The following is a 22179-nucleotide window of genomic DNA, read 5'->3' as shown; positions in this document are numbered from 1 at the left end:
GAAGATACATTTTAACTTTAGTTCATTCTGGGAATTACTGAGTTTTCTGATTTCTTATTCTGTTCATTCTGCAGGGTCCACTTATGCATAAAAAAATGGGGCCTTCTGAAGCTATTTCTTAGATCAATTATCAGTTCCTTTTTTCGGACAAATGAGTCACAAGAACTACTGTTCTTCTTTGGTGTTGTTGCTAAATTGTTTTCTTATTTCCTGTCCATTGAATCCAGTACAATACCAACACCGTCAAGCATCAATCAAGCTTTTACTTTTAATCATCATCTTATGACTTCCAGTTCCAGAGAGCCAAAAAACTCTTATTTGAATACAATTTTTTTCTGATTCATTGCAACAGAGCATCAGAAAAAAAAAACTTATACAACAACATAAACAATCAAAATAGCATCAATTCAAACCAGCTCAGCTTGTTCTTGAATCTCCGCAACCAAATGATGAACTGCAGTTGCTATATCATCCACTGTCCCACACTGACACTCTTCTTCTACCTACACAAGATCAAAACATTAACATATATCAAAAGTTTCAAACATCCAATCTTAGTTTTCAGTAAAATGGTAATCAAAGTTAATCAAATACCTTTAGACTGAAACAATACAACACAAAATGCTCAACAGCAGTGACATTAAGATGAAGAGTAGAAAGGCAAAGATTATGCAGACCAACAATGAGTTTCACTAGTTGTTTTGGCCGTCTCTTTGCAAGGATCTTAATATTAGCATGTCCTTCAACCATGGTCACCTCAATGTCAGCACTGGCCGATCGTCTCTCAGCTATTATTTCATTACTAATCCCCGAACTCGTTGTAGTGCCGTTGCCGGTGCCATCAGTATTACAAGAAGATGCTGATGAGTACTGAGGGAATGTGAAGTGATCAGCAAATGGAGTAGAACCTTCAAAATCTCCATTGTTACACCTTTGTTTGATCAGCTTCTGAGCTTCAAGTGATTGTTGCAGCTGCTCTAATTGCTTCACAAAGTTTATCGCTCCTCCGATTATCGATGCTTGATCTCCCTATCAATTCATATACAACAACCATCATAAGGATATCTTCATAAAAAAGATCAATACATTAATTAAAGCAAGGATATAACTCTTTGGACATAGGAAGGCGGCATGAGACGGCGAAGGGAGGCGAGGTAGTCATTCATCTGTTTCCGGCGGTTGCGTTCGACAGCAATGTGAGTCATTCTTTGGTTTTCAACCTCTTCTTTGTTCTTGAAACTACGAACACGACGCCTTTTTCTTTGTTTGCCGGTGAGTTCAGTGCCGTTGACAGGGCGATGATGAAGGTGTTCTTTAATAGATGTCTCAGGAGATAAAGACACTTGAAGCAAGTCTTCAGTTTCAGGAAATATTGATGATGACCAAGAAGAAGAAGAGTGATCCCAATTGGCATGCATGCCATTGATGAGTACTCCAGTGTCCTCTTCAGCAACTGCAACAAAGTTATAGTTATTTGTGATGTTTTTGGCATTGTGAGCAAATGGAAGGTCTTGTGGAAAAACCACTGCTTCCAAAGCCATGGAGATGGAGATTATTTTGAAATGGAGGAAGAGAGGAAGGGGGAGAAGGAAGAAGATGAGGATGAGGGAGGGATTTATAGAGAAGGTTAGAAGAGAACAAAAACAGCACAAGAGTTGCCACGTGAGGAAAGTTTTGTGATAAGAGAGCAAGAGGTAACATGTATTATGGCCTTGGTTTTGTAGCCTTATGTGAGTCCCTTTCATGATGTAATTTTTAACTATTGTGAGGGCTTTTTTGCTAGGGCTTTATTAAGCCCCAAACACAGCTTGTTAGAAAGGTTTAGGGTAAAGCTTGAAACTTAATTTCTTACAAGTATTTTAGGGTAAAGATGTTCATAGGGAAAATTTTTGTGCTTTTTTTTTAGAGGTCTTTGATCTATATGTTGTCTAGTTGCGGGAGATTTAAACCCATCCAGATATAATACTGGGAGCTTATAAGAGGATTGATTTTTTTTTTTTTTTTCACATATAAAAATTTTAACTGGAAATTATTTATTTAATTGACCCAAATTTTTATCATTTTATTATTTGAATCAATCTGTTATTGGTCACTTTAGTACTTTTTTAAGTTGAAAACTCAATTATTCTTTTTTTTTTTTTACATATCAAAATCTTAAAATTTTTTTTAATCTGCTAACTATATAAGTTAAAATAACATTTTTTTTCTAATAAATTAAAAAAATTATATTTCTAATCATCTTTTTTTTTTCAATTTATATAGACCGCTAGTTATAAGGTTAACAAAGTATTTTTATTTTTTAAACTTTTATGGTGTTAGATTATCAAGGTCCGGGTTTGGTTCGGGCCTTAGTTATTCAAGCCCGGGATTGAAAACCCTAGTTATTTTCTTCTTTTTTTTCTTTTTTTCTTTTCTATTTGGTCATAATTTGATGAGGTTGCAAGGACTTAAATGTGAAGAAGAGGCAGAGAATCTATGCACTCTGCTAGTCATTGTTTACAGGACAGTGTGACCCATACAGTGTTTGATGCATGTGATAACCAGCCCTTCCCTAAACCTTAGGGCTCATTTCTTTTCTCCATTTCGTTTTCAATATACTCTATACTCTATATATATATATATATATATATATATATATATATATATATATTATTCATTGGTTTTTATTCATTTAAAATTTTCTTCTCTTCATGTACAAAGTGGGTGTTAAAAAGCCCTCGCATTGTTTGTTTCAGAGAGATCCTTTAATGAACTTTAAAACTCACGCAAAGTGAAGATATAAGTATTTCTTAATTTTTGCAGTTTTTACTCCATTTTTATAGATATTTTTTATTTTTCTTAAATTAGGAAGACTTATCCTCTATCATCAATATAGCTAGGATATATATATGACTCAAATGAAAAAGTGAAATTTAAAAACAAGAGCTAGGATTGGCATTTTAGGGATAAAACTATTTTAGTTCATATATATATATATATATATGGCCGAGATATATATGACTTGACCATAATTTGATATATATTATTTCTAAATGTTTAATGTGGTCATAAAATATTTAAAATAAACAAAAGATAAAATACAAGAGCTATATTTAATAATTTGATATTTCACATATATCCTTAAATCATTAATTTTTTTATTTACAATATATGTTAATTCACACAAAGACTTAGGAGTCAGTCGAAAGTTATTTTTAAATTTTAAGCCATTGGGAAAAAAAGGTTTGAATCAACATGATTATAAACATATGAACATGTGAAAAATAATTTATTATTTCTATCTCTTATTCTAATTTCGAAGGTAGGGCATTATTTGTCAAAATAAAAATAAAGAATAGCTTTATATAATAGAGAATTACTCTCTAGAAAGAGAGTTTTTGAGTAATATTAAAATACGCCACCCTTTTACCATCTTCCTTATAAGTGATTCCTAAAATAAGTTAATTAATTTTGCGTTCTTACAAATTAAATAAATTTTTTTTTAATATATCCAAAATAAAACGAAATTTAACCAAAATGATTTTGTCATAACTTCTCGCTGTCTTCCAAACAAAACAATAAATTTATTTTTTTTATATGATCTATATTTTTTTCACAAGTCAATATGAACATATTTAATTTGTCCATAAGTGTTTTTACTATATAAATAAATAAATAAAAATCCAAACCAAAATCATTCTCTTGAGTAAAGAACACTCCAAAAAAAACCAAAAACAAAAAAAACAAAAAAGCCCTAATACTTCAATGTCCTCACCATTAGGACATGTACTCTTAATTTGTCTCTATATAATCATGGTTTAATGCTTCTACTTAGAAGCATTAATTATTTGATTAATTGATTGCATAAATCAGCGGCGGAGTCAATGGTTTTCTCAAAGATCTCATTCTCTAATTTGGAGTTTAATTGTAGTTTATATTAAATACTGATACGAGTACACATATTACTTATATAATATAATAATTAATCTACTTTGTCATTAATACAGTGTTTAATTATAATTAAGCAATAAAATTAGTATAAGAAGTGCAAGTTGGTGGCTATCATGTAAAGTGATTAATAGTATAATCATATGCTTACAAATTGGATTAAGTAGTTAAAGATATCTTTTTGTTCATCTTATTAAGATTCCAATCAGAGATTACTATATGACATGCAACGTAATCAACAGTGTCGGTGGCCCCGGTTTGCGTGTTTTAAGTAAAATATATAAATTTATTTTCGGATTAATTTTTAATTACATGGATATGGTGATTTCGTGAGAACATAGTTTTGTATGATTATATTTTATCAATATAAATTAGAAGAAAAGGAGTTTCATCAAATGTATGTTAAAATGAGACTCAAAGCTAACACTTGCTTAATCTGGTAATAAAGAAACTTAACAATGCATGGTTAGATGTGGATTCAAAATTTCACACATTGCTTATTGTTTTACAGTACTGTTTATGCAATGTCCCCCGTGGCTTAGGTATTGTTCACAATAATATTTAAATGAATTTCAATTGGATTTTTACCGAAGAAATCATATCCTTCTCCTCTAGAGTTGCATGGCAATGTGGATTTATTAAACCAGTATGGTTCATGCAAATCTTCTGGGTGTGCATGTGGCGAACTTTCCCCATGTGGCGCCTAAAAAAGTTAATAAAATCCTAGAAGGTAGATATAACCACTATAACTAATGCACCTCTTTACCTATCGGTCCCTTAGAAACCGGCCTATTTCCAACCAAAAAAAATTGTAACTCAAAATGCAGCCATAACACTAGTTAAGCGATTAAGACAATTAACTTCCATATTGGAGGTCAAGATTTTAACTCCCTCCTAATGTATAGTTAAGTTGTAAAGAGTGCATGGCTTGTCCATATTGTAAAAAATAAATTACAATAATAATAATTCAAAATTAATTTTGAACTATTTTAATTTGGTCAACAACCTCTTGATCTATTGGAACCGGATTTTCTATATAGGGAGTTCGTGTCCTTGCCGACAAGACTAGTTCGAACTTCAGCTCATATAGGGTGAGGGCACAAGTGGGTTGAAATATTAACTTCTCTGCTATGCACTCCTTTACGTAACTGGTTTGCTTTATCAAAAATAAAATAAAAATATTTTAATTTGATTTTAATTTGTTTATTAACATTTGTGTGGACTTGATAACTAGTGGACAACTAGATAATTCTACTGTCACTCGTAACGATTTTTTTTTATAATTTTGAAACCCTAAACTGAATATGCAATTATTCTTTATAAAAAATACATATATTTTATTATTTAAATCAAACAATTTTATATAACCATGGGACCAAGTATTTTACAAGTGTTGCTATAGTAATTAAATTGTTTCAAGTAATATATATTTTTAAAAATAAATTATAATAATTTTTTGTGGACCCCACTTGTTATTTAAATTTTTAAATTTTTAAATTTAATTTAAAGTCTGAAACCAACCTTATCTTTCAGGGATCGTGAGCCCCCACGTTCCTGGCAACCGCTAGTGGTTACGGGATAAATTAAAATTCCTAAAATTAGATAATTCGTAGCCTTCCTCTTTCGCTCGTTGTTCAATTTTGGGGGCGTGTAGCAAGGACGAGGAAATCTTTCGTGTCAAGTGCTCATCTAGGAGTATTTGTGGTAGGTTCGCTTTCTCTTCTTCGATGGGTTATCTTTTATTAGTCCTTGTTGTGATTCCTTAATGCTTAGGGTTTCCTTTTTGTTTTTAAATTGTTCTAGGGTTTTCAGGAGTGGTGAGGAGTATCTGGTTTTGTCCTTGAAAAAGTTAACAGGGTAATTTGTGGAAGCCTAATTTCGGAGTGCTTATCTATCCTTATTTCAAAACTTAGATTTCTAATTATTTAATTGCTATTTATTTGATTCTATACTTAATTAATTACGGATCTAAGATTTATTTGACAGCCATTACTCTGATGATGTATTAATTCAATATTTTTGATTTTGATTGCTGTGAACACTTTGACTGTCAAAGGTTACGAATTTTGCATGTATTTATTCGTTTATTTAATCGATTAATATCTGATAATTTAATTAAGGATCTCATGTTCTGTCAACAACCATTTAATTAGTTATTATATAATCTACTCATTTTGTTTTATTATGAAAGTACAGAAATATTTATTACTTGAGAATTTTGGAATGGTTTTCATAATTATTATTCAAATTCTTTAACCATAAACTCAGTGATGAATTTTTATACTTAATCAATTACCAGATTTATTATTGAGTGGTTATCTATGTTAGGTAAATTGTATTCATTAATTGCTTTTATGTATTAGATTATGAAGATAGTGTACTTCAATTATCTATTTGTTTAAGTTATTATTATTTGATAATAATTGGAATTATTTTTCATTAGAAAAAGGGGATCACCGAATTTCTGTATTTTTGTATTGACAATGATTTTAGACCTGACTTATTTTGATATAGTAACCTGTAGTCCCCAAATTAACTTTGCAATAACCCTGTCACTGGGGGTTAAACACTGACCGTGTCGACACGTACTCTGACTCTGATAAGAAACTAGTTTCGCACCATTCCGTCGGTGGAGAATAACGGGCTCTGAAAATCTGGCTCGGGTCACTGAGGGTAAATAAATGAACTCTGACAATCCAACTCGGGTCACCGAGTTTAAATATATGAATTCTGTGGTTTTGTTTCTGGCATTAGTTATTTGGGGGACATATATACTCGTTTACTTGGAGAAATTATAGTTGTTTGAAACACTCTGAAATCGAAGTTTTATTTCTGTTACTTATTGTATAAATTTTACACTTAAGCATGTTTTGTGAAATTATTGAGTTTTTGTGATCCCTATATTTTTTTAGTGGTTTGCTTACTCTGAGTCGTCAAGCTCATAAATAGTGGTTTTTATCCTTTTCGGATCGGGGAGTAAGGGTGTGGTGGATAGCTTAGCGGGGGACCGCTGAGCGAGCACCGCTGGTTATCATGTAAATAGTCCTTCTGTTTGTGAACTTAGAACTGTTATTTGTTTAAGCTTTGAACCTTGCACTTTTAGTTTCCGTGGATCATAGTTGTGAACCCCGGTTATCGTATCCCTTAAATTCTTGTTCTTGTGATGTTAGTACCTTGTTATATCTTATCTTTGTAAGACAGATCCTGAGGCCTTGTATGTCCATTGGGTCTCGACCTTATGGGTATACGGCCGTTTGTCAATGCCTCGGGCTCGGGGCGTGACATTTTTATTCTTTATATTTATTAAAATTTTCTTTTTCATAACTTTGGAAACCCTAAACCATATATGCAATTCTTTTATCTATCATTAGTATATATTTTATTAGCATTTAAAAACAAACAAGTTTATGGAACCATAAGTTGAAGTGTTTGTACAAATGCCACTAAAATATTATAATTTTTTTATACAATATATATTTTGACAAAATAACAAACAAGTTTGTGAACCATAACTTCAAATGTTATACAAAAGCCACTAAAATATTATAATTTTTTTATATAATATATATTGACAAAATGTACGAGTTACATGTCAGGGATATGCATAGTTGTAAAGTTATCACCTTAATACATTTATGTCCTTACTCTACTCAGGAGATTTTGCTAATATACTAATTAATTGGCATTAAAATAAGTTTTTAAAAAAATTATAAATGTATTTTTTTTATATATTTATAACTTTTTTTATAACTTCGGAACCCTAACCAGACATGCTTACACACACACACACTCTCTCTCTCTCTCTCTCTCTCTCTCTCTCTCACTCACTTGCTCTAGTTGGTTACTTCTAATGACCCACTTGCTCGTCCGTACACATACAAAAAGTACATGAAATGTGTAAGTGTGTCTGTATGTTTGTTTTGCATTGGGAATTGGTGGTTGTGGCTTCCCCTGACACTGTTTTTTTTTGCTTTGAATGATAAGGCAGAAGAGTCCTCACCTCACATGTTTGATTCATAAATAATAATGATAATAACGAAAAAAAAAATTCTTCAATGTATTCAATTTTTTTTAGGGTTACTTTCATTACTTTATAGATTTTTCAAACCAACAAATTAAATAGAAAAGAGACATTGATGAATCAATTTTTTTTGTTTAATTTTGTGTAATAATTTGTTTTTAAAAGTGTATATGTCTTGAATTTAAAATTGAAGATTTGTTTTAGTAGTGAGTATTTGGGCTAATGATAAGTCTTGTCCTGGAGTTAACATTAGGTTGATTTTTTTATTTCTTTTGAATTCAAATTTATATAATTATTTTGAAGATATTCTCAATAGTTTTATTGTACGAAATTTTATAAGTTAATTGTTTTTTTTCAAATTTCTCATAATAACATTATTTTATTTCTGTCCATAAATGCAAATCAAATCAGCCAGATCATGAAAATATAGTTTTTGCTTGCATTACGGTACCAGTATTTAATCAATAATAATTACATGTAAAACTTTGTTATAAAGGAGATTTATTTTCTCGAATTATCATATCTATATAAATGGACATCAAACCTTAAAAAAATATCCTAAATGTGATCAAATTTGAATTTACTAAAACATAGAAGAACTCTAAGGAGTGCGGCATTGATACTTATTGCATTCCTATAGCTACATGTAAGTATACATATATATGGGCATAAAACCTTAAAAAGAACGTAATAAATGTGAAGAATTTGAGTGTGCTAAAAATAGAACTCTAAATATGGATATTAATTAGCATGATGCTAAACATAAGGAATGTGACATTGCCACATGATTGGATTCCTTTTAATCCATGTACTACAGCATGAATATTGTACATGATTCCACATTGCATGTCCCACAATGCCAACCATGATCTACAAAAGGTACATATTCACAAGAAAAAAACACAGATAAAGAAAGGAAAAGAAATGAAAAAAGGGGAAGCATATATGATACCAAAACAATGGGCCAAATGAAAAATCTCATAAGTGTTTCTTGTTGTTATTGTTGATTAGATCCATCCATCCATCCAAAATGTTTGCACCTTGTCATCCATGATTGGACCTTGGAAAGCTTTGAGCATGGCCAATGGGGGGAATAATTTTGGTACTAGTGCTTTGCTTGAGATTTTTAAAAGTTTGAAACACTACCTACCTTTTCTTTCCATTATTATGATCATGCTAGACATGCTTATTTTAATGTTTTGGATGAGAGGAAAAGGAAAAACAAAAAGAAAGATTTTGTTTGATTTTTTATGTTTTTGATTGATGAGACTTTTTTGGGGACTTGTTTAACATTTTCATTGAATCTTACTATATATATATTTGAGGTAATGACAAATTTCATTAATAAAGTAGGGGCATATAATAACAAAATTGATTTTATAGGTTTATATAATTATAATTATATGCCAAACTCACCCATTAAATTTTGAAGACAACCCTCCTTTTTTTTTGTCATCTCTTTACTTGGCGTCTCTAGTAAAAACATGCCATCATTGGTTACAATGGTGAGATCCAATTAATTATATCGTTTATATAACAATAATATGTGATCTTATTTCATTCCAAGTTATTGGCAATGTTTACCTCTGCAAAACCCATGACTGAAGTTTTGTTTAATACATGAAAATTTAAAGTAAAACACAACACAATTTTTTTTTTTTAATCTTTTCATTAGTATAGCATAAAATGGCTATTAAGTACAATAAGAGTTGATAATTTTTTTTAGCTAAATTAAAAACCATGGTACAAAAATCTTATTGAGGTATAATACAATCAAAAGACATAATTGCCCCTAGTTAAAATAAAAAATTACAATAATGTCTCAAAGAGGGGATTAAAAGTATCTCATCATTTTTGTCTGTGGTTTGATTAATAATTTTTATTAATTAAACATAAACTAATATTTGTTGTTTTAGGTTGTGAATAAATAAATTTCATAAATTATTTATAAAAATCTGATTTATTATTATAATATATTTTGGAATCAATTATTAATCAATATATTTTTTAAAATAAAAAATGTAATCATAAACTAAAAAATCATAAACTATTATCTCAAAAAAAATTTATTACTAAATAAACATAAAACAGTGCAAAGGGTATTAAGGAAATTTTGCAATTTGTTGTTCATTATTTATGCTAATCAAACAGTAAATAATATAAAAAAAATTGTATTGTTTATTAAACATTAAACATAAAACAGTGCAAAGGGTATTAAGGAAATTTTGCAATTTGTTGTTCAGTATTTATGCTAATCAAACAGTAAATAATATAAAAAAATTTGTGTTGTTTATTAAACATTAAACATAAAACAGTACAAGCACTTATGCTATAACTTAACCACATGTACTGTATTGTATTGCTTGTGTTGTTCTCATCTGACAATCAAATAGATCTTTAGTTATCTTTTTTGGTGTATATAATCACATAATTATTAACCCCTCAATGATATTAAAGCACCCAACCTACCAACGTGTTTTCAAAGAATTAGCATAGTATATGTTAAGCTTCCCCTTGAACTTGCATATAGAATACTATACATTTTCCCTTCAAATTATGAGATAAAACAAAAGATAATGTGAAGTGATTTGCGAACTCGTGCAATTTATTAAGTATCATTTAACAAAATGATTTTGAGATAGTGTAAGAATTATAAGTTATCAAGCTTTTTTGAATTTTCATTCAGATGATATAACTTGTGCTACTAAACAACAAAGCAAGGAAGACTAGGGATGGCAATGGATAAGGTGTGGGTAGGGTACCATAGTATATGTTTTCATACCCACATTTTAAAAAATTACGCATGCAACTCTTATACCCTCTAGGTAACAACTGTACATACCCATAATAGTTAGGTACCCACATCCCATACATATCCCCATTACTTGCTGTTTAGATAATAAGAAATGTGAATTCTCATAACACTTTTTTCTTACAAATTAATAAAATGTAAATACCATTTAAAAATAATGAATATTCATTAAAATATATTGAATAAGGTACAAAATTATGAAATTAAACTAAATTACTATAGTCAAGCATAATGAACTAAGGTAACAATGTAAAACATAATATAATATTTTTATATAATATTAAAATATTAAAACAAGCCTCCCACACAACTAATTTGTTGAGCTGTAACTAAGGGAAAGTCGAGATGGAGCTTGTTAAGGGCTGGAATAAAAGAGGTGATGGATGGGAGGAGAGAAGAGGGAAGAGGGTTGGGTGAGATGGGAAGAAAACTGTAATATGAGAGTTTCTTTCTTTGAAAATGAAGGCAACGCCATTTGAGATCTAAGGTTTCAGTTCCAAATCAGGAATGAATCTTAGCTGTTAATTACCTATAAGGGATACGTTTCTAATCTTAGCCGTTCATTACTTGTAAATGATACATTTATACTTTTATAGTGCATTTTAATTGCCTTTTCTCACACAACCCCCCTTCCCCCATATAATTTCAAACCACTTTAACTTCTACGTTTTAATTAATTAAATAAATAAATAAATAAATAAATAAATAAATAAATATATATATATATAGATAATATGACGGTAAATGGGAATGGGTACTATAGTACCATACTCATACATATTCATACAATTTTGTGGGTATTTACCCATACACAAAACCCAACAAATAGGCATTTATACCCATCATGGGTATTTTTTGAGGGTGCCCATTGGGTCTGGGCCCAATGTCATCTCTAGGGAGGATAACAAACTAGGTCATTATGTTGGATATGGGCCAGCCCAAGCCCATCTTTTGTACACCCAAGTCTAGGTCTTGTAAGTTGTATAGGAATAGTTTAGTACCATATTAGTTAATGAGAAAAGTTTTCACGACTTTACATAGTTTTTGTGCTATTCATTATGTAGAATGTTTTAAGAGAGATTATGCTTGGTTTTACACCACATGAGCCCATTTGCCCAACATGCTATGTGGGTGCCATATTTTTTTGTCTTCATACTTTTATTTATTCTTTTTTATCAACAGTTATTTTTTGAGCTGTTAATCTTCCTTCCACCAGAAAACCCTAGCCTACTAACTCTTTTTTCCCCTTGTCTCTATTGTTCTAAAACCCTAAATCTTGGTGTTGACACTTGAGAGCATCTCTCTTCACTGAACATGCTAGGCGGGGGTTCTTTCTTGCTTTCGGGTTAGTGTATCCTAGCACTTGTAGTGAAGCCATTGCACCTGCATGAATGGGGGCTAATTCAATGTTAGACTAGTGCTTAGCACGTCTAATCCCAAACCAGATCTTTCTACTACTATTTTATTATTGCAATTAATCTTGTTGTTAATCTGATTGCGTGCTATAAATATAGAATTATTTCCAACACATTATATGTACAAGTTGAGTAATGTTAGGTTGATATATAGTAAGGTATATGAGAGCACTTTATTTTCAATTAAAATAACAAATAATAGGGAAAATTTGCTAAAATCGGGCTTGCTACAAACCATTTATAGCATGCTGCAGTTGACAAACTATCCTTAAAAAATAATCCAGACATAGGCAAGTAATAAATACTCACTCTATGAGATCCTCATAAAGAAAAATATTATTCATATCTATCTAATATAGAAATCACATTAATGACCATCTGCTACGACAATTAGAGTGTAAATAGTAATCATCTTTATAATATAAGCAAAAGTCATATCATAATCAATGGTATACGAATGCCTGAAGTTATGAGCAATAAGTTAGGATTATTCCTCTCGAATTAAGCCATCTAAGGGATTATTAACCTTATGGACTCATTTACAACCAATACAAGAATAACTTGCAGAAAATAGAACAATATTCCATATTTACATGGTTTGAAGAGAATGAAGCTCTGAGCCTATGGTGGTTTGTCATTCATGGTATCACTGTCTTTTGATAAGAGCGTGGCTAATGATGTACATAACATAGTAAGAAAAAAGAGAATTATGAAAAGTAACTACGTGTGGTGAATCACCCATAATGATTAGAGGTACAAGAACAAAGAGGGTTTTATTTTCAAAGATAGAACTGACATCATTTTTCTCAAGACATGTATAAGATGTTAGTTGCAATTGCATGCGTGAAGAAATTGTAGAAGAAGTAGAAAAGAAAAAGAATTTTGATAAATAAAAAAAAAAAGATAGTAGAATAGAAGAGAAAGGACTGGGAGAAAATAAAAAATGGATAGTGTTGTGGAAGATGGAAGAGTGTCATTAATAGAGGGAAAATCAATGAAGGATAAATCCTCATAATATTAAATAATAAGTTTATAAAGTCTTACATTTAAAAAAATTCATAATATTTTGTTTAAGGGATTAAAAATGCTTATGGTCAAAATTTTACCCAGGGAAGATACCACAAAATTTTAAAATACAAAACTTGGTAAGGTTACAAAAGGACAATGTTTTTAAAAAAGAAATCTATAACCTAAAATTTCAAATTAAGACATAGAAGACATAGGCGGATGAGTAACACAACCTAAATGATAATATTAAACAACTTAAGTGAAAACATAAGCAGTATATACATAAAATAAAGAAAACAATGAAATGAAACCTGAAATAGTCCATGTGGTATGAGCCACCTATTCTATGACCAACCCAATCATCTTGTCAAAATGTTGATTTTTAATAGTGTAAAAAAGAGATTAAAAAAAAAACAAAAATACTAAAAGCAATTATTTGAGTAATAAAAACAAAATTCATAATTAAATAAGAAACATTATAAAAATATTATATTAACGAGAATAATCTTAGTAATGAGTAAAAAACCAAAAAACTAAAGTAGATATAGATGACTTATTCCAGATGTAAATGTTAGAATTGAAAAGTGTAAACACATGATGACAAAGCAAAAAAAATAAAAAATAAAAAATAAAAAATAATGATGTGTGAGACATATTGAATGGAGTGTGCATACCATAAATAGCACAAAGTCTATAAAAAATAAATGAGCCAGCAAAGGAACCCTCAAATATTTAACTTGTATGTGTTAAACTCCAAAGTAAAATAGAGGGAAAAGTAGTGTGTGAAGGTTCTTAAATAAGCCCCAAACATTTTTGTTGCATGTCAATATTGATTAGCATAAATCTTGTTTCACATCATTAAGAATCTGTATGATTTGTTTGGTTTTTTTTCAGTTATATGTAGTGTGGGCACTATTGAATATTGAAAACTGAAAAGAATAAACCCTAATCTTCTTTGTTTGATGTGATTCCTGGTTCACATCAAATGTTGTTATGCATCATGTAGGTATGTGTATGTATGATTTGTTTGTTTTCCAATTCTATGTATTTTGGGCATTGTTTAATGGTGCAATGGATAAAGCCTAATCTTCTTTGTTTTGTGAGATTCCTGATTGACATAAACCATATTTTTCATCATCATGAAGAATGTTAATGATTTTTTTTTTTTAATTCTATCTAATTTGAGCATTGTTTGATTGTGAAAGGATAAACCCTAATCTTTTGTGTTTGATGTGATTCCTGGTTTTCATATATTTCTACAGGTCATGGCTTGACTTTTTCATTAATTTGTGGCTTTATTCTTTTCAGTTTAGGATAAACAAGAGGAATTGAAGCCTTTGTGTGTGGCCATTTCTGGATATGATGTTACTTTGTTGTGAGAGTTTACATCCGCAAGGTATTTGATGAAATGCCGCAGACGAACTTATAATTTCTATGTTTTGCTTGTTTGAAAGGTTTCCTGTGTTTTCTTTTCTTCTAAACAACAATTTTTAGTACAAAACAACCAAGATTTAGATTTTTATTTGAAGATTAGTAGATAACATATATAGTTTTCTTCAGAACAATTTTCAATAACTATTACTAATTTGTGCAGGATTTACTGAAGTAATAGCATTTCAGTATCAGAATGATGTTTTTTCTTCTTTTCATGTCTCAGGTTCAACCTAGTTTTATTTGAAGATTTTCTAGGTTGCTTTTGAACTAGTGTACTTGTATTTTGAACTAATGAAAGATTTATTACGTAAGTATTTTTTGAAATGGCTAACTTCTAACATGCTTGTTTGGTTATGTAGACTGGGGATCATCATTAAAGTATATCGCTCTAAGTTTGGATGCTATGGAATTTTTGTCTCCGAGGTAAACTTTCAGATGAGCATAGGATGCTTGTTCCTTATTTTTCCATTAATTGTAGCTTCTATTTACCATCCCTGAGTAGGAAGAACTTCCAAAATTCTTTTGTCTGCTTTAAAGTCATGCTCATTAATATTGGTGTTTCATGTATCATATAGATAGTTGGCTACTTTATACATGTGTAAACAACCACAATGTTTAGGAACTCTCATGCTCATTCCTTCCGGAATGAAAAAAAAAGAACAAAAGAATTGAGTTCCATATAACTTTAGAGCCATTGATCAAAAATCATAATGTACGCTCTCTTAGCAATTTGTCCAAAAAATAAGTATCCAAGAAAAAGCACCACTAGAAACCCAAAATAAGACAATGGAAGAGTAGTCAATCCCATAGCCGTTCCAACAGCAGTAAACGGGATTATAATGGCTAAAGCAGAAACCAAGCATGTCGACAAAATGATACGACTTGATGCCATGTCCTGCACAAATGGGATCTTTTCAGTCCTAATCATGTGGATAATAAGTGACTGCATGATGAGGCCCTCAACAAACCAAGCTGAATGGAAGAACTTAGATGCTGAAATTGTGTATGCACCATAGTAAAACCAGAGAAAGAATAAAGTAATCATGTCAAATATAGAACAAACCACCCCATTCCATACCATGAACACTGGTAATTTCTTAGAAGACCAATGCTGAGGGGCCTTCATGTATCTTTCTTCCATTTTGTCCCAGGGGATTGCAATTTGGCCAAGGTTGTATAAGAAATTTTGTATTAGCAACTGACTAGGACTCAGTGGCTCAAACTTTAGGATTATGGTTGCAGTAAGGAGTGAAATGATACTGCCAACATTTGCAACCAAAGACATCTTAATGTACTTCATTATGTTCCCATATGTTAACCTGCCAAGTTCTACACCAGATACAAGGACATTCAAGTCTTTCTTGAGTAGAATAATGTCTGCTAAGTCCTTGGCTGCTGATGCTCCAGAGTCTACTGAGATTCCAACATCAGCTGCATCCAAAGCTAAGGAGTCATTTATTCCATCACCTAAGTAACCAACAACATGATTTCCTTGTGTTTGCAGTGATTGCACCACTTGTTGCTTCTGTAAAGGAGAAAGTCTAGCAAGAACGGTAGCTCTTTGGATGGTCTCATGGAGCTCATAGTTGTCAAGAAGTTCAAGTTCTGGTCCAGTGATGACATGGGTTGTCTTGATACCAACTTCTTCGCATACCTTCATGGCCAAGGTGAGTGAGTCACCAGTTAGTACTTTTGCAATAACTCCTTTTTCTGCTAATCCCCAAAGAGCCTGTTTAGCTGAGTCTTTTGGTGGGTCAAAGAAAGAAATAAGGCCAAGGAAAACCATGTCTGCTTCAATTCTTTTCTTATCAGTGACTGTAACACCATTTTTCTGCAAGAGCATAACATCTGCTTTCAACTTAATATATATTTGTATTATTCTTTAACCAATTAATTTATGCTCAAGGTTCATTTAGGGTTTTTGTTATCTACTAAAGCTGTAAACTATGATTTCATTTGTTGCCCTTGATTCACATTTTATCATAACATCTTTTACGAGAAATGTATATTTAGAAAGATTAAATTTGTTCTTCAATTGAAGCCTAATTCCACATCCAAGGTTTAATGCGATATGTCTCTATGTTCATGTCTCCATGTGTGAAGTTAGTATTTTCAGACTGCATGTAGTTGTTTACTTATCAATAAATTCATTGTCAGGTCATTTAGTGCTGCATTTTGATTCTAATAAAATCAAGAAATCATAAAACACAGCTTTATCGCATGACAGAGATAACTATGACTTCTTGAAAATTTATCATTCAGTAGCTCTCTAATTTCATGCCTCTGTTTCATGCCTTTTTTTTTTTTAATCTATGTTTTGAGATGTTGAAGTATTGGTATCGATTTTGGAGAAAGCAAGAAAAAAAACTGAAAGCATACCTTTGTTATTTTTCTTATTGCTACTCCAAGAACTCGCAGTCCATCATTACTCAATGTTGTGCTCATTTGAAGAATCCTTGTTCTGTCTTCCAAGGTCAGAGGTGGTGTTGAACCTCCATCAATAATCTCAATTGAGTTGCAGATGTTTAGAACTTCTTCAAGTGCTCCTTTTGTTATTATGTATCTTGTGTCATGGAAATTCTCCTCATCTATGGAATCTGAACATGTTTCAGCAATAACCGTCGTTCTTCTCCTGGTAAAATCAAAAGGTATCTCATCGACTTTCTTCCACATGGATGATTGAAATCTGTATCCTCTGGTATAAACATATGCAAGAATTGCATCATCAATTGGACCTTTCAGCTCAGCTTGGAAGAAAGAATTCAGAAATGCAAACTTTAGAACTTGCTGGTTGGGAAATCCCCAGCCATCAAGATGATGAACCATTATAACCCTATCCATTGTGAGAGTTCCAGTCTTATCGATACATAGTATGCTCCTGCAATAAATTTAGAGTCCAGTCTTGAATATCTGCCTTACAAGAATAAACGACATCTGTGTTTTTTATAATTTAACAAGAATGAATAAGCTTAATGTAGCATTGATAGAAGTATGTACTTTGGACTTACATCTCTCCCATGCTTCGAATTGCCGATAAACTCTTAACTATGCAGCTGCATCTAGCCATTGCAATAGATCCTTTTGCAAGACTTGTATTTACAATAAGTGGGAACATCTGTGGAGTCAAAGCCACTGCCACAGCTATTCCAAATATAACACTCTCACTCCAATTATAAGACGAATAATAATCCGAAATTATTATAACTGGCACAACCACTACCATTATGCCAATAAGTGCATATGATACATGCCGAATACCCTTTTCGAAAACATCAAGGTGTTTCTTTTTCTGAAGAGTAGAAAAAATCGTACTCATGTAAGTATTAGAACCTGTGGATATCACCAATCCAGTGCCACACCCGGACACTACACTTGTTCCCTGCAATGCATATGTTTCTTGTTGTAAGACTCATGAGAAGTATAGAATGAATTAACAAGAAATTTGCTCTAAATGTTACCATTAAACATATATTCTTTAGATCTAGTAAAGGAGTGGTTCTATTTTCTTGAGTATCAGCTACTTTTTCAATTGTTCCCGACTCTCCTGTTAATGAAGATTGACTGTTCAAGAAACATAGTAAATAGTCAGGTTCAGCATTATCGCAATATATTCGAATGTTTAACAGAATGATCATACCTTACAATTAGATCTTTGGATGTTAATAACCTTATATCACCAGGAAAGAGATCTCCGGGGCCAAAAATTATTATATCGCCAGGAACTATGTCTCTTTGATCAATTTGAACTATCAATTCTGTCTGAACAACTCTGCCGGCACATCTCTGAACCCTGATAGGTGAATTTAGAAGTTCTGAAAGCTGCCTAGCAGCTCTTGAGCTGCCATATTCCTGCATGTATCTTCCATTTTAGATCATGGAGAAATGTAGCTTTGCAATGTGGATTAATGCCTTTTCGTACCTGGCTCAATCGAACTCCTACACTGACAAAGACTAGCGTGAGCATGATGCTTCCATTGGCAAAATCCTGTGCTATGTATGACAGGGTCGACATAACTATTAGGATGATATTGAAAGGATGTAAGAAAGCTTTCCAGAAGAGCTGCCACCAACTTGGGAAAACAAGATCGAGGGGAATGTTTGGGCCGCCTTCCCTCAGTCTCCTTTCTGCTTCCTTGAAACTCAACCCTGCTAATCGGTAAAACTCATGCTATGTTATTAGTTTCTAAGTTTTCTGTCTTTCTTATTCAATTAATGTATCACAGACTTTAGATGTACATAGATTTGCAAGCATAGTCGGAATTTTTATTATGTTTCTATTGATTCCTATGTGATTAGGATGTTGGTCATTCTTAAACTTGCTGTGTGAATCCCGGATTGATTTTGTGTGATTTCGGCATTCAAGTTATTATATCAAAACCAAACACATTTTGCTCCCATTAAGTACACTATAGACTTGTGGCCAACATTTAACAAAGTTTTACTGTAAAATGTCATAATCCTAATGAATAAGTGGTCTCACACATGTAAAGCAATAGCTTAAGTAATCTCTATCTTTATGTTTGATTGGTGTTGTTCGTAGAATTTCTGAATACCTTTTGTTGAATCATTGAAGCTTTTCACTTGGTAAAGCAATGAGATGTGTTTAGGATGACTAAGAAAACTCAATCTTTTTTAGGTTCATGAATTATTTTGAATACTTATTGCATGAAAATTTAGTTGTTGTTGTTGATGTTGCCATACTAAGTGGATTATTGAAGCTTGTTCTTTGTTATTGCCTTATCAAGCCTGCTTTCCAATAAAACAGAAACTTTTTAATGATTTCTCTTACCGTCTAAAGCTAAATGATCAGCAAAATACTGCTTAACATGTTTTATTTTGGTGTTACTGATATTCTAAGTTTTCGTATTTACTGTGTATTTACCTCTTTCTGTAGACTTGACATACTCAAAAACCAAGTCTTTATTGGCTTGAGCCAAAGTGTATATCCATGAGTACATTTTCTCTTCGGCTTCTGATCGTCCTCCACCGTCGTCATTCTTTTCTGTAGAATTCCAGCAAAATTAGTTTTAAAAAAAGGCGAACAAATCTCTACAGTGAACAATATAACGTAAATGTTTGCTTACTTTTTCCAATGAACTTCCTCAAAAAACCAAACATGGAAACCATAATTGACTCATTTGGATTATGATACCTCTTCAGAAATTTTTCATGAATTGCAATTGTTGCAGGTAAACTCATGAGATCTTTGCTTTCAAATGTACTCAGAAACATGAATATGTGATTGTATGAACAATGTTTGATTGATCATCTTTTAGTCTCAACAACTAAACATTGTTTCTTTTGACTGTTTGGTTTGTTGTATGGATTTTGCAACTTTGACCTAACTTTCAATGAGGAAATTCAGAAGGATTGTTGATAAGGAAATGTATGTGCTTAGAAGTTTTTGCCAAAAAAAATTTCATTTTATTCCAATTTATTTATAATTGAAATTCAAAGTGTGATGATTATTTTGGAAGTAGCCTTGTTTGTTTATCTATCTTGTACATATGCTGATGTTATATAGCTTTTTATCTTGTGTTTCTTAAAATTTGTAGAAGAAATTACTAGGATGCCCCTATAGAAATCATATTTGTTTATATATCTTTGTAGTTGAAAATATCTCATCAATATAAAAAGCTATATAAACATCAGTTGATTTTCAAAATAATAATAATAATAATAATAAAAGTGGAGAAAATATTTAATTCCAAAATATTATTATTATTATTATTATTATTAAAGGAGTAAATATTTTGGAATTAAAATTATTTCCATAATTAAATAAATCTTGAAATTAAAAGTAATTCTCCACTTTCAGTTTTTATCAAAACGGATACTACTTTATAATTTAATTGCACCGACAAAGTTTTTGGTGCTTTTTGGTGAGGATTTATTGATGTGAATGCGGGACTGCTTGCGTGGCTATCAATGGTCCACATTATTTGCACCTGTGGAAGACGCCATGTAAACATGCTAAACAAGTGCCCTTTACGATGTCCACGTAAGATGCCATGTACGTCCTTCTTCTTACCTCCCTTTCTCTTGTGATCCCCTTTGGCCTAGAGTCCCTCCCGTGAGCCACCCTCTTCTAGTCGACCCCATGAACGCCAAGAGGAGTTTTTCAAGAGGAGCACAGGTGTAGAACAAGAGACCGAGAGTGGAGAATTGAAGAGACGATAATTCTTGTGTTGTCGTGTTTCAACATGATGATTTCTATGTTTTTTTTTATTTATGCATAATTGTGTGTATAATTCAATAAAGTTGTCTGATTTCTGTTTTTCAGCATGATGATTTTTGTGTACCCGAAACAAAATGTATGTTTATGTGATCATGATTTTTTATATTTCTGCATTTCAAAATACGGGTGTGTAGAATCAAGTTATACATTCATCATATATGATGTTGTAGAGTTATACATTTGTATATAATTTAAGTGAGTACTGTTATAATTCAAGTAATATATATAATTTGCAAAGTCATATATGATTTTGTTCTTTTTCATGTTATGTGATTTTTTTTATTACAATCAAGCAATTAGAGTAAGAAGATAAACAAAAATAGTAAAAGAACACGGGAAGCACATGTAAGTGCTTTTCTTGGTCTCTTGTTCTAGACTTGCGCCCCTCTTGACGAACTCCTCCCGGCATTTGCGGGCTCGATCGAAAGAGGGTGGCTCACGGGAGGGACTCTAGGGCTTGGGATATCGGGAGAAGGGGGAAAGAAGACGGTCCTATGTGGCATCTTGCGTGGATATAGTAAAGGCCACTTGTTTAGCATGCTGACATGGGGCCTTCCATGGGTGCAAATGATGTGGACTATTGGTAGCCACGCAAGCAGTCCCGCGTCCACGTTAATAAATCCTCATCGAAAAGCCTTAAAAGTTTGTCAGTGCAATTAAATTAAAATTAGTGTCCAATTTGATATAAATTGAAAATTGGTGTTCAAATTGAAATAAGAGCAAATGTTAGTACTTAACTAAGAAAATTATTGGTGTATGTATATAAAAATATAAATATAAAAAAAAATCAAAAACAATAAATATTCAATGCTCTAATGTTTGATTACTTGACAAATGTCTTTCCAGAGTCTTCTATTATAATATTTATTTTATTTTATTTATTTATAGTTGAAATTCAAAGTACATATTTGTCATGCATGACATTCCATAGTCTCTCAAATGATATTTAAGTCATTGGCCAAATTCAATGTTCAATCACTTTTCACTATTTACATTCTCTAAACATGACATTTACCACTATATATATATATAATATTATTATTAAAAAAAACCATAATCACCACTCATGAAAACTTGGAACATATATATTTTTTTATAGTAATATTCCAAATTTTCATAAGTGGTGATTATGGTTTTTTTTAATAATATTATATAATAATATATTTATAAAAAATAAATATATATGGTTAAAAAAAATAAACAACTATTACTTTAATAGATTAAGGGAGAAACACATGTTAGTTCCAAGGGTTTTTAAAATAATACAAAAGAAAACTAGGGTTTTGATGAGCAATATAACCTAACACATTAACTTTAATCTTTT

At 31.4% G+C, this 22179-nt stretch overlaps 2 protein-coding genes and 1 long non-coding RNA gene across 3 annotated transcripts; 1 reads left to right on the top strand and 2 right to left on the bottom strand.

Moving 5' to 3' along the window:
- Positions 1-313: 313 nt before the first annotated feature.
- Positions 314-1666, bottom strand: LOC120282364 (transcription factor bHLH94-like). Its single transcript, XM_039289170.1, has 3 exons — positions 1110-1666; positions 595-1029; positions 314-503 (listed from the first exon to the last, which is right to left on the bottom strand). The coding sequence occupies exons 1-3, from the start codon at positions 1539-1541 to the stop codon at positions 408-410; spliced, it is 963 nt and encodes a 320-aa protein (XP_039145104.1). The 5' UTR covers positions 1542-1666; the 3' UTR covers positions 314-407.
- Positions 1667-13977: 12311 nt separating this feature from the next.
- Positions 13978-16226, top strand: LOC120281707. Its single transcript, XR_005542766.1, has 4 exons — positions 13978-14189; positions 14492-14579; positions 14977-15040; positions 16122-16226. It is a non-coding gene; the product is annotated as an uncharacterized LOC120281707 (long non-coding RNA).
- On the bottom strand, positions 15181-19833 carry LOC120281706 (magnesium-transporting ATPase, P-type 1-like). The gene is made up of 8 exons (XM_039288405.1): positions 19702-19833; positions 19500-19619; positions 18537-18763; positions 18255-18466; positions 18076-18178; positions 17626-17996; positions 16997-17495; positions 15181-16448 (listed from the first exon to the last, which is right to left on the bottom strand). The coding sequence occupies exons 1-8, from the start codon at positions 19814-19816 to the stop codon at positions 15303-15305; spliced, it is 2793 nt and encodes a 930-aa protein (XP_039144339.1). The 5' UTR covers positions 19817-19833; the 3' UTR covers positions 15181-15302.
- Between the last annotated feature and the right edge of the window lie 2346 nt (positions 19834-22179).

This window comes from Dioscorea cayenensis, chromosome 18 (genome assembly GCF_009730915.1).
Source record: "Dioscorea cayenensis subsp. rotundata cultivar TDr96_F1 chromosome 18, TDr96_F1_v2_PseudoChromosome.rev07_lg8_w22 25.fasta, whole genome shotgun sequence".
In the NCBI taxonomy this organism is placed as follows: domain Eukaryota; kingdom Viridiplantae; phylum Streptophyta; class Magnoliopsida; order Dioscoreales; family Dioscoreaceae; genus Dioscorea; species Dioscorea cayenensis.
This window is presented reverse-complemented; position numbering and strand designations above follow the sequence as displayed.

What these genes read in the sequence shown, in the direction of transcription:
- LOC120282364 (XM_039289170.1), bottom strand. Translation starts at nt 1,541, where the DNA reads ATGGCTTTGGAAGCAGTGGTTTTTCCACAAGACCTTCCATTTGCTCAC. An exon ending in CGCCTTCCTATGTCCAAAGA is followed by an intron (nt 1,030 to 1,109) that starts GTTATATCCTTG and finishes ATGAATTGATAG; the next exon opens with GGAGATCAAGCATCGATAAT. An exon ending in TGTATTGTTTCAGTCTAAAG is followed by an intron (nt 504 to 594) that starts GTATTTGATTAA and finishes GATCTTGTGTAG; the next exon opens with GTAGAAGAAGAGTGTCAGTG.
- LOC120281706 (XM_039288405.1), bottom strand. Translation starts at nt 19,816, where the DNA reads ATGAGTTTACCTGCAACAATTGCAATTCATGAAAAATTTCTGAAGAGG. An exon ending in TCCAAAGATCTAATTGTAAG is followed by an intron (nt 18,179 to 18,254) that starts GTATGATCATTC and finishes TTTCTTGAACAG; the next exon opens with TCAATCTTCATTAACAGGAG. An exon ending in CAATAAGAAAAATAACAAAG is followed by an intron (nt 16,449 to 16,996) that starts GTATGCTTTCAG and finishes ATGCTCTTGCAG; the next exon opens with AAAAATGGTGTTACAGTCAC.